The 11,258-nt window shown below is 39.2% G+C and overlaps 2 protein-coding genes across 5 annotated transcripts; one reads left to right on the forward strand and one right to left on the reverse strand.

Moving 5' to 3' along the window:
• The first annotated feature begins 409 nt into the window (after positions 1-409).
• LOC134224997 (uncharacterized) lies at positions 410-10,049 on the forward strand. 4 transcript variants are annotated; one of them, XM_062704723.1, is made up of 3 exons: positions 410-792; positions 8,690-8,819; positions 8,878-10,049. In XM_062704723.1, exons 2-3 carry the CDS (start codon positions 8,693-8,695, stop codon positions 9,828-9,830), a joined length of 1,080 nt encoding a protein of 359 aa, XP_062560707.1. In that variant the 5' UTR covers positions 410-792; positions 8,690-8,692; the 3' UTR covers positions 9,831-10,049. The 4 variants fall into 4 exon arrangements, with proteins under 4 accessions (XP_062560707.1, XP_062560709.1, XP_062560705.1 ...); XM_062704725.1 differs by having other exon boundaries at positions 410-763; XM_062704721.1 differs by having other exon boundaries at positions 410-693.
• On the reverse strand, positions 776-1,633 carry LOC134224998 (uncharacterized). Its single transcript, XM_062704726.1, has 2 exons — positions 1,499-1,633; positions 776-1,434 (listed from the first exon to the last, which is right to left on the reverse strand). Exons 1-2 carry the CDS (start codon positions 1,541-1,543, stop codon positions 910-912), a joined length of 570 nt encoding a protein of 189 aa, XP_062560710.1. The 5' UTR covers positions 1,544-1,633; the 3' UTR covers positions 776-909.
• Positions 10,050-11,258: the final 1,209 nt, after the last annotated feature.

Consider the following 11,258-nt stretch of genomic DNA (forward strand, 5'->3'; position numbering starts at 1 on the left):
CTGTAAGGCCGTCTTTAGTGTCTCATACTTGACTTGACATTACAACGTGGAGGAATTAAGTGGAATAGTACTAAACTCGTCTTATGACAGGTGACGACATTCTACTAAAGGAGCTTAATGATTTTTTTTTAGCCCCCAATGTAAAGCATTATGATAGCATTATGCCAAACGATTTTATACCAAAGTTACAAGCGGAACTTCCAAGCATATATCTCGCTAACCTTTCCAAAAGGACCTAAGTAACATTTTTTCATGAATTGATTTGAATACTGCAATTAATAGCTTTCATGTTGTTCTGTTAATTGCGCTATTCAAATTAATTCATGAAAAAAATGTTACTTAGGCCCTTTTGGAAAGTTAAGCGAGATATAAAATGTTGCATTTTTAAGGAATTGTAATTGTAACCCCGCGCAATTGATTCATCGCACTGTTTCCCTTTCCCTATAGAACAACCACTACAGTCTAGAAGATTATCCAGATAAATGATAGAAAGTGATTTTTCAGAGATAATTCAGTTCATCAAACTAGCCAAGCGCGTTGAACGGATGTCGAGATTAGGTTCAAACACAGCATCGAAAGCATTATATTTTCTATTAGACACAGCAGCAAAAGCAGCTACTTGGGATTATGGAATTTGTTTTTCGAATCGGAATCTATTGTAGCTACATGTTCTTGCTTTTTGACCTAGTGAAGGTAAACAACAAGCCTCTCCAGCACTCGTATCCGAGGAGTACAAACCATTATCAAAAACTAGCATGGTAAGGTGATTATTTAGTTAAAATTTATGAACTGGTAAGTATTTTTCCGCACTTCTAATAATCAAGACTAGCTACAATCATATTTAAACCGCTACCCTTAGCTTTAAAAATTTAACATAACATTTTTAACTAATTAGAAAGCTCCAAAACTTCAACAATCCGTGTCACATTTTGGTTCAAGAGCTTCTGAGGTCTTTCGTGCTGCATCTGTCGCGGCCAAATAAAGCTGGGCAATGGTGTCTTGAAGCTCATTTGTAGCTGTTTGCTTCTCCCGCTCAATTCTGGCATCAAGTGCCGCCACCTGGGTTATCAACGTGTGGATACTGCTCTGCACGCTAGCCAAATAGTCCTGAGCTTTCTTGGCCGTTTCAGGATCCGCCCTACTGATCATCTCAGCTCGGTCCACAATTTCGTCTGCCACTTCCTTCAGGGCTGGTTCGCCATATTTTGTTGCTTCCTCCTTAACCAAACTTGATATAGATTTCAATTTCTGCACTAACTCATCAGTATTCTCCTTGACTGCATGGAGTACTTCCTGGTCTGATTCATATCCCAAAGCTTTCTGTACGCTTTGATGGGTGTCTTCGATTGCTTCGTGTATTTTGAGCCCCACATTTAAAAGCTTGATCAATGGCTTGGTGGACATTGATTCCTCTAGCGACGTTACAGCAATAAGCTATGCAAGAAGACGTTTACTGTCAACATCACGCAAATCAATTTATGAATCGCTTATTACATACCTGATTAGAAAGTAATACTAAAGTAATCAACAATAATTTCATCATATCTGAACGACTGATGTATCCAGCGATAAAGTATTTTATATACTGACAACATTATGCAGAATCATGCTGTATTTATAAACTACTGGTGAAATTCAAATAGATGACTCTCGTGTCATCCTAATATGATTGTTCATAGTTCAATGATGATACAGCACGAAGGAATTAAATCGATATTTTCTATAAAATATTTCTTTACGGTACTGAGGAAAAATCTGTAAAAATAATTTCAAGCAGTTTGCATTATCCCTCGCATCCCATAGACACAATTCCGCCATACGAAAACAATGCTTATAAACTTACCTTCGCAAAGAATCAACTTTTCTCTTGCTTACTTGCATATGGTGCTTGACATGTAAATGCAACAATTCTGAAACAAACGGACTTTGAAACAGTTCTTGTTGGCATACGAAGTCATGCTGATGCATCTTCACCCGCAAATGATTGCGATAGCAACGTCGCTACTGGTACTTTCGGTAAGTGTTTTTCTTATCGCGCACACGAATATGATACTGTAAAAGAAGAGTACAAAACTGTGAATAAATGGTACAATTTAAATTTAAAAAAAAATGATTATACATAAGAATCGTGAGGTTGCAACTGGTAAGAAAACGTGATACGACAATCAACCGTGACGACACGGAAGTGCTTATCGCAGCAGCGACCTCACAGCAATTTTAAGTTTGAGCGAAAATCAAGTGAATAGGGTAAAGTACCCAATAGTGGACCCCCAACCAATAGTGGACACTCCAGGCATTTTTGCATTATTACAGCACAATGTGAACATTTTGCTATGAAATTCCATCGGGAGAACCTACCTTACAGTCCTATGATTTGATTACATGCATTGGAAATGCTATGGAAAGTAAAATTAAATGATTTTTTACAATTCTATAAAAAATAAACACGAGAGTGTCCATAATAGGAATATTTTGGTAGGTCCATAATAGGGAAGAAGAACGTCCCGAAACGGAACATAAAAATCAAATGAAGTGTCGACTATAGGGAAGCAAATTCCTATTATGGACCTCCAGGGGGTCTACTATAGGACGAATTCAATCAGACATAAAAATGTTAATTTCAACGAATAACGTCGTGTATTTGAGTGTTTTATGTACGTATCGTAAAGAGGAGATGCAGAACTTGGTATTAGATGTCAACCAGAATTAATATGTTGTAAATGTGTACTCCTTATGACAAAAAAAGTAAAATTTCGCTACTAGAGGGTCCACTATTGGGCATTTTACCCTATATGCTAGTGGCCATGAACTATATGCAAGCGCGTGAAGATGATTAAATTTTAAAGAATATTACGGAGAAAAAGAAAAAATTTGGATGGCTCCGCGGAAATAACGCGCAATGAGCAATCCCCGCAAGGAAGAAGTGCAACAAAGAATGCGTTGATTTCAATTCTTGTTTTGAAAATCCGTGTTTGACAAGTTGATTGTTCTGCAGTTGAACATTGTTGAATTATTGTTCCTAGGAGGTTTGGCGTGAAGTTCGGAGAGCTTTGCGTTTGAAGCTTGTAATCCAGCATAAGGGTTACCGATGTACAGCAATTAGCAAATATCAAATTGATCAACCAATACGCTATCGGAGCTGGCTGCATTGAAATATGTCTAATCCGTATGCAAATTTTCCCGTTTTAGAGTAATTATTAACAAGATTAAACAAATTGGTTTAACCTGAGATATCATAACAGCATTATTCTTCCAAATAACCTCTTTTACCTCTCTACCTTTTCAAATCTAAAAAAGCCCCAAAAACACAGTGAAGAGGCAGTGTAGCCAGTTCATTAAATTTATTTCCCTCCTGTCGTTCCATAAGATTGTAATTCTTATTCCTAGGACGATATGACATGCGTACCGAATAGAGCAAATATAGCATCGTGTTAGCCTCATTATAAACAAATGCAAAAATGGTAATTTGCTTAAAAATCGCAGGGTTAATAACTGTGGAAGAGCTTAATGAACACTAAGCTGCAAGGCGGCAATGTCCTAGTAGGGACAGAGGATTTGAACTACTTTCTTTCGATAGTAGAAGCGATTGAGTTAATGTTTAGCATTTTCTAAATTATTCGCTTTCGGTCAACTTCGTGCAGTTATTTCACTGAATGACACATTGAAAGTAAACAATGTTACGATAGTTGGGCATAGCTGTCTATGATCATTTACTAGGAAAATATCCGCTCAATGCGGTTTGAATTTTCCACTAATCCAAATTTTTCTTGCAACGCGTAATAATGACAAAATTATTTAACTCAGAATGTGTGCTTGTAATAGAGCTTCTTGTAATCACAAACACGACGATGATCTTTTTGGACACAATTATACATAGAAATATGGTCACAAACATGAAATTTAAAAAATATATGTTTGCATCTCTCATATACTTAGTGGCTCCAAAAACGAATTCTTGATAGGAGGCCCGGAGGGGGGGGGGGTGTTATGAAATGATGAATAGAGGTGATGTCTTTATATGCGTGTACCAGTACTGAATAAACACATAAGGTGGTCCAGTAACGGAAGATTCGTGGGTCCCCGATTGCTTATTTCTAAAATTAATGAATGGCTTCTGCTCAAAAATGTATGAGGTGCTGAATCGTGTATGTTAACCTTCGAAAAAATCGTTAAACCACCGTGAGACTTTTAGAGAACACATGCTAACAAGCAGCCATGTCAACTTCAAACATATTTGGAAAGACAATATTTTTTTTGAATGCCCCGATAAAAATATTGCAATGTTCTACTTGAATAAAATGCAGAATATCAGAATACCTACATCACTATTTTAAAAATGAGTTAAAAATGATCCAATTATGAACGATAACTTTTTCTCACTGCATTAGGCGACAGCTCAGTAGCTGGTGGATTTGTGTTGCACAGATATCAATTAGGTATGAGCACAATTTACGGGCGCTAGAATAAGGGGTAATAAGTTGATCTACATCATTTACGTTCAAAATTAATTATTAAAAGTTGAAATTCAAATTTCAAGTTTAATAACTCGAAGGTGGATACAAATATTTCGTAACGTAATTATTTTCCAAGGCAAAATTTATTTGAATCTGAGATAGGTTCACGGCCACCGGAGAATTTATGATCTAAAATGGAATGCCAGCAACCGGCACCAAAGCAAAAACAGAATTATGTAGGGGGAGACCCCCAGTGCCGGAATCATTAGCCATTTAACGATAAACTCTCTAATTATCCGGATTATCTTCACTTGTATACCATATACACAAAATATTGAACACGTTTTTGGACGATGTATTTTGATGTTGAATTTTGGTGAAAATTTTCACGGTTCAGAAAAGTGTCTCCTAGTACCGGACACTATTGCATCATGTTCAAATATGATCAAGTTCCTGTTACATGAGTAAAGACATCATTAAGAATAGTAATATTTCTCACTTGCTTTAAGTTGTAGATATCAACACGTGTTAGTAGAGTTTATTTGACTCTCTAGCTAAATTTCTTATATCCGATTCAAAATTCCCACCATTTTCAATTACATGTTCAAAATTTGTTTCTGCATATTTCTGTGGCTTTCTGAAACCTTAGCAAGAAAAAACAATTGAATTGAAGTAAGTTTAACAAAACAGGTGCAAAGAATGGCTATTTGATCACATAAAAAACTCAGTGTCCGGGCCCGGGGGACAGCTACCGGATACAAAAATTGATTTTGCACCACATACTAAGCAGTTTTTATAACTTTTCCTTCTTTTCCACATTTTCTTCTTTTTCGCGTCAGTATAGATGCCGCACTTTAAACATCTTGTATGTAGAAAAGACTTGATCTATTGGCGCAAATATATGGTTTCTTACCCCATTCTCGTCATAAGATGCGTAGAACTGGTTTTACTGTCATAAATAAATATACAAGTCTTGAGCACATTTGTGACATGTTTTCACCGATGAACACAAATGACGAAAAAGTTATAACAAAACAAATGCGGCGGAAAAATTCGGCCAACCATTCCCAGGGCTGGGGTAGGTTGACCGAGTTTTTTAAAATAAGTAAAACACATCAAATCAATCAGTGGGCAATGTTTAGAAGTGGGAAAAATGTCCTGTAATTTTTGGGCACGTAAAAAAATCTTAACTCTTTACTTTTTGGTCTTTTTAACCTTTCCGTCCCAGATGTCTGTTTTTAAGGGCTTTCAAAAATCTAAACTGCTGTAAAAACCGCATTTCTTGACCGATTACTTCGCAACAAGTTGCATTCCATCAGGGGGTAGGTAGGTATTCCAAACTAAGGCCGGAGTGACCTGTGCTGCACATAAAAGTCTTCTCCATTCAGCTCGGTCCATGGCTGCACTTCGCCAACCACGCAGTCTGCGGAGGGTCCGCAAATCGTCCTCCACCTGATCGATCCACCTTGCCCGCTGTGTACCTCGCCTTCTTATTCCCGTCGGATCGTTGTCGAGAACCATTTTCACCGAATGGTCACCTTCATTTGTCCGACATTCTGGCTACGTGCCCTGCCCACCGCAGTCTTCCGATTTTCGCGGTGTGAACGATGGATGGTTCTCCCAACAGCAGATGCAACTCGTGGTTCATTCGCCTCCTCCACGTACCGTCCGCCATCTGCACCCCACCATAGATGGTACGCAACACTTTCCTTTCGAAAACTCCCAGTGCGCGTTGGTCCTCCACGAGCATCGTCCAGGTCTCGTGTCCTTAGAGAACTACCGGTCTTATAAGCGTTTTGTAAATAGTCAGCTTGGTACGGCGGCGAACTCTATTCGATCGGAGCGTCTTGCGGAGTCGATTTCGTCACCACCGATAGAAACTCGTGGTGAATGGCTTACATTGACCTCTCTTGAGCCTCTTCCTATCATGTACTTCGTTTTCGACGTGTTGATGACTATTCCAATCCGTTTAGCTTCGCTTTTCAGTCTGATGTAGGCTTCCTCCATCCTCTCAAAGTTACGTGCCATGATATCAATGTCGTCGACGAAACCAAATAACTGGACGGACTTTGTGAAAATCGTACCACTCGTATCAATCCCTGCCTTTCGTATAACTCCCTCCAAAGCGATGTTGAATAGCAGACACGAAAGACCATCACCTTGCCGTAGCCCTCTACGCGTTTCGAAGGGACTCGAGAATGCCCCTGAAACTCGAACTACGCACATCACCCCATCCATCGTCGCCTTGATCAACCGTATCAGTTTATCCGGAAATCCGTTTTCGTGCATTAACTGCCATAGCTGGTCTCGATCGATTGTATCATATGCGGCTTTGAAGTCGATAAATAGATGATGTGTGGGCACGTTGTATTCGCGGCATTTCTGCAATACCTGACGTATGGCATTCCATCCGGATGGATCCCAATTTTCGATTTATATTGGTTTCGAGCCTATCCACAATACGGTTCCAGAATTATTCCAGATTCCGCTGGAGTCAGTTTTCCCCGGAATAAGTCGCTATTTACAAATTCAATGTGTCATAAAGGCATCGAAGTAAAAAATGTGCACAAGTGTCCGGGATATGAATCACCGTACTAGTGTTACAACATTTCTGATTAATGTTGTAACATTTAGAATTATGTTGTAACAACTATTTATTAGATTAACTTTGATATTTTGTTAATGTATAACTCTATTGAAATAATAATTGATGACATAATGTGAAATAATAATTGATTTTGTTTTTCCTCAAAGGCGACGTTAGTTTTACTGTTCACGTTGTTTTCCTTTCATTTCATTTATTTAGCTTACATCTGAACACATAACACTGAATCAAAAATTTGACGCTACAATAGCCAACAATACACGGTTCGAGGCCGTATCTCTTCGTCCTCGAATGCGCCCCACACTCGCCAAGTCGTTCTGTACCTGGTCAGCGCACCTCGCTCGCTGCGCTCCACGCCATCTCAAACCTGATCTCAAACCGGATCAGAAGAGAAAGCCATCTTTTCAGGGTTGCTATCCGGCATTCTTGCAACATGCCCTGCCCATCGCACCATCCCGGCTTTAGCTAACTTCTGGATGCTGGGTTCACCATAGAGCTGGGCGAGCTTGTGGTTCATCATTCGCCGCCACACACCATCTTCTTGCACACCGCCAAATATAGTCTTAAGCACCCGTCTCTCGAATACTCCGAGTGCTTGCAAGTCCTCCTCGAGCATTGTCCGAGTTTCATGTCCATAGAGGACTACTGGTCTTATCAGCGTTTTGTACATGACACATTTGGTGCGGTGGTGAATCTTTTTTGACCGCAGTTTCTTCTGGAGCCCACGTTGTTTTGTTACCATGTTATCTTGTGTCGTATTGTGTTGAACCACAAGATTTTTATTATTTAGGGTGAAGCACAAGATAGTAGCTTAAACATCTACCATGACAGCATTACGCCTATTTTGCTCTTATTTGCAAGATTTACAAAAGGGAGCTTCTTATTATGAGCATTTTTCTTGTGTGTATTTACACGTGTTTTTTTTTATTATACACGCTTCGACATGTTGTACAACTGTGACCGCGCCCCCAGAAAATTTGGTTCGGTCGAAGTAGAGTTGGACCGTCTGTTGGTAAGTTGTACTATCTAAAGGCTACCTTACACCTCGGGAAAATTTTCCGCCGGATTATGGTCCCGGTGCTTTTTAAATAGGGCAGGGATTTTGATTTTCAGTGCCCAAATCATGAAATCATCGCATATGTAAAAATACATGGGGAAAAAATCCGCGGCTCAAATTCCCGAGGTGTGAAGCTTCCTTAACAGTGTAGGGTAAACAAACAGAAGCATAGATCGAGCATCGAGCATAGAAATTCAGCTAGGAGAGTGATATGCCACCTTTTTTTAATAAAAACGTGCCTGAAATTGAATCCACGACCTCCTGCTTAAGGCTACCTTACACCTCGGGAATATTTTCCGCCGGATTTTGGTCCCCGTGTAAGGTGGCCTTTAAGGCAGAAACGGTAGTCACTATACCACCGAGCTCGGCATTTGTTTGATATTCCACAATTTATTTCAAACTAAGGCGAAAAATAAATTTACTCTGTCAGCCTAACTTTTGGGTTCAGAAAAATAAATAGTGGGGAAAAGATTATTGAGAGAGAAATATATTGTCCAGACAGTTTTGGAAAAAAAACAATGCACTTACCCTAGATAATATGATTAATTATTCAAAGTTTGTTTTTATTTCTAGTTGATGATTTCTTTGTCTCGTGCACGTGTTTCAAATAGTGGACCAGAGAAACCCTTCTCTGTGGCACATAATGAAGATGAGACTTCACTGCATAATTACCATTATCCCAATATAATGGAAAACGATGAAGGTAACTTTATAAAGCAATAGTATGTAAGACAATATTAATTAAATATCAAAATTTGTAGAAAATGAAGTTATCTCAGTACGCCTACTCAACAGTCACTTGAAACCGATCTCGGCAGATAATAAACACGATTCATACGAGCATGTACCAGAGTTCTCAGCTGAAAAAGTTGTCAGCAAAACTGATATTAAAAATACACTAAGTAACACCATCGAAACGACAACCGTTAGTTTTCAAATGCTAACCACAATGCCACAAAAACCAGAGGACTACTCCTTAGAAAAAGATTGGATTCAATCTAGAATCGAAATACCCATATCATCGGAAGAAATGGAAATAGCAACCACGACAACAATACCCAAACCTCAAACAAGCAGTATTACAACTCATATCCCACCGTTCACGACATCAGTGCTGCCTCCAACAACTCCCAAAGCTCCCTTGGTTTTCGGAAATCGTAGGCGAAAAGCAAGAAATTACAACTACTATGACGAGCTTCCAGAAGTAGATCTGGACCATATAGATCCAGATGAATTGGAAGAATCCGCTATGAATGGAAAACGATTAAAAGACCTGATTGCTCAGGGATTCAAACGCAACAACGTGGAAGATTCAAGTCGTTCTAAAAACCGACGCGCAAAAACGCGTCCAACATCCACGACTACTACCATTTGTCCATGCGCTAAAAGACGCAAACATCCACCTCCGACCAATGACTATTATGCCTTCGATGACGATAACGACTATAATGACCACTCGGAAAGCATACCTCAACGTCCACCGGTGAAAAAACGTCTCATCAATCAGCAAAACCGTTTACCATCTGACGACGACGACGAAGATTACCTGGATGATCTGAATGCGAGCCTAGAGCGGGCCGAACGCGTTCAGGGTGCACTGGAGCGTATCATGGGAATAGTGACGATTATGTCCCACGTCGACAGTTTTATCCACAAGAAAACCAAACAGTCGATAAGGCGGCTGGCCAAGCTGTACGAAAGTGTGGAAGAGTGATTCTAGAGTGAATGCGTTTCCCTAACGCCCGATATTTCTAACGGGACCAATTCCCTGTACATGTACAAATATGAATTTCTAGGTTAGCCGAGAATTTGTTATGAATCTGATTGAAACTTGATTTTCATGGTTGTCGCGAATTTGTTGCGGTTTTGCCAGTGGGAACAATCGCGGATTTACAATTTCCTCTTGCAATAATCGCGATTTACGAATTTTCCTAAATAAAATCATACAATAATAGAAATTCACACATTCTTTGATTGTTTTCTACGTATTCGACTATGTTTCCATTTTATGCTGCCGCAAAAGCCTCGGATTTATCACTACGTTTAGAGAAACAACACCTTACTTATCATACTTTTCTTGCTAGGCTCGACGATAGTCAGAACAAACTTATTGAAATTCGCATTTACGACCGTCGGAACGGAGCTGATGTCGCACGCATGTAGGTACGTCGGTTATTATCAACTCTGTCGTTTTCACTCGATTTGAGATGCATGGGGAAAAATCCGTAAACAATTTTCCTCAGGTGTGAAGCTAAATACCTACAAACCTACAGGTGGTTTCTTGAGTTTCAAACGTTTTCGATCTATTTCCAACAAATTTCCTCCATGATGGCATTGGTAGCATAATTGCATGCCAGTAGTTCCAGCAAGCATGGAGAAATAAACATATTGATGGCGGTGTAGTAAAATTTCATGAATGTTTTGTTTTCTTATATGTTCAACATCCTTCATGACCGCGAGCGAGAGAGTACTTAGGCTACCTACAATTTGCTGTCCTGAAATTTTTATTTCGAAGTTTTTTTGCATGATTTGAAAATGTGTGGGTCAAAAAGAGACCTGCAAGTACACTTAATTACATTACGACGATGGCGTTGGGTTCCAATAGCAATGCCATGCTTACTCCTGCCAGGACTTGCCTTGAGGACGAGTTGGAACGAAAATCAAAGCTTGTAATTTACTCCGGTTCAGTGGCTGCGGTTGACATCATCAATCGTATGAAGACAAAGTAACATACAAAGTTTACTTTGCAGATATGTTCTGGGTAGATCTTTACATAGGATATACTCATCTGGTCACATTACCCAACATGGCGATTTGGCTTGTTTGACACATTGAATCACCATCTTTTTTAATAAAGATAAAAAAAATAAGCGAGATAGCACATCTAGGTCCGAGCTCTTAACAAACAAAATAAAAAAACATTAATCCGGCGGTGCCTTCCTCGCGCATTTGGAAAATTATGAAGACACATTAGAAAGGTCTAAATAGCATATTGGGGGGCTAGATTTCACTATTTCCATCAATTCATATCTGTTTGCGGATATTTGAATGTACTGCAGTAATTTTTGAAAACAAATTTCCATTTTCCTTTTTTCCAAAAGAAGGACTCTCGACAAAAAAAAACAATATTTTGTTTCTAACT

Source organism: Armigeres subalbatus, chromosome 3 (assembly GCF_024139115.2).
Source record: "Armigeres subalbatus isolate Guangzhou_Male chromosome 3, GZ_Asu_2, whole genome shotgun sequence".
Taxonomy (NCBI): Eukaryota; Metazoa; Arthropoda; class Insecta; order Diptera; family Culicidae; genus Armigeres; species Armigeres subalbatus.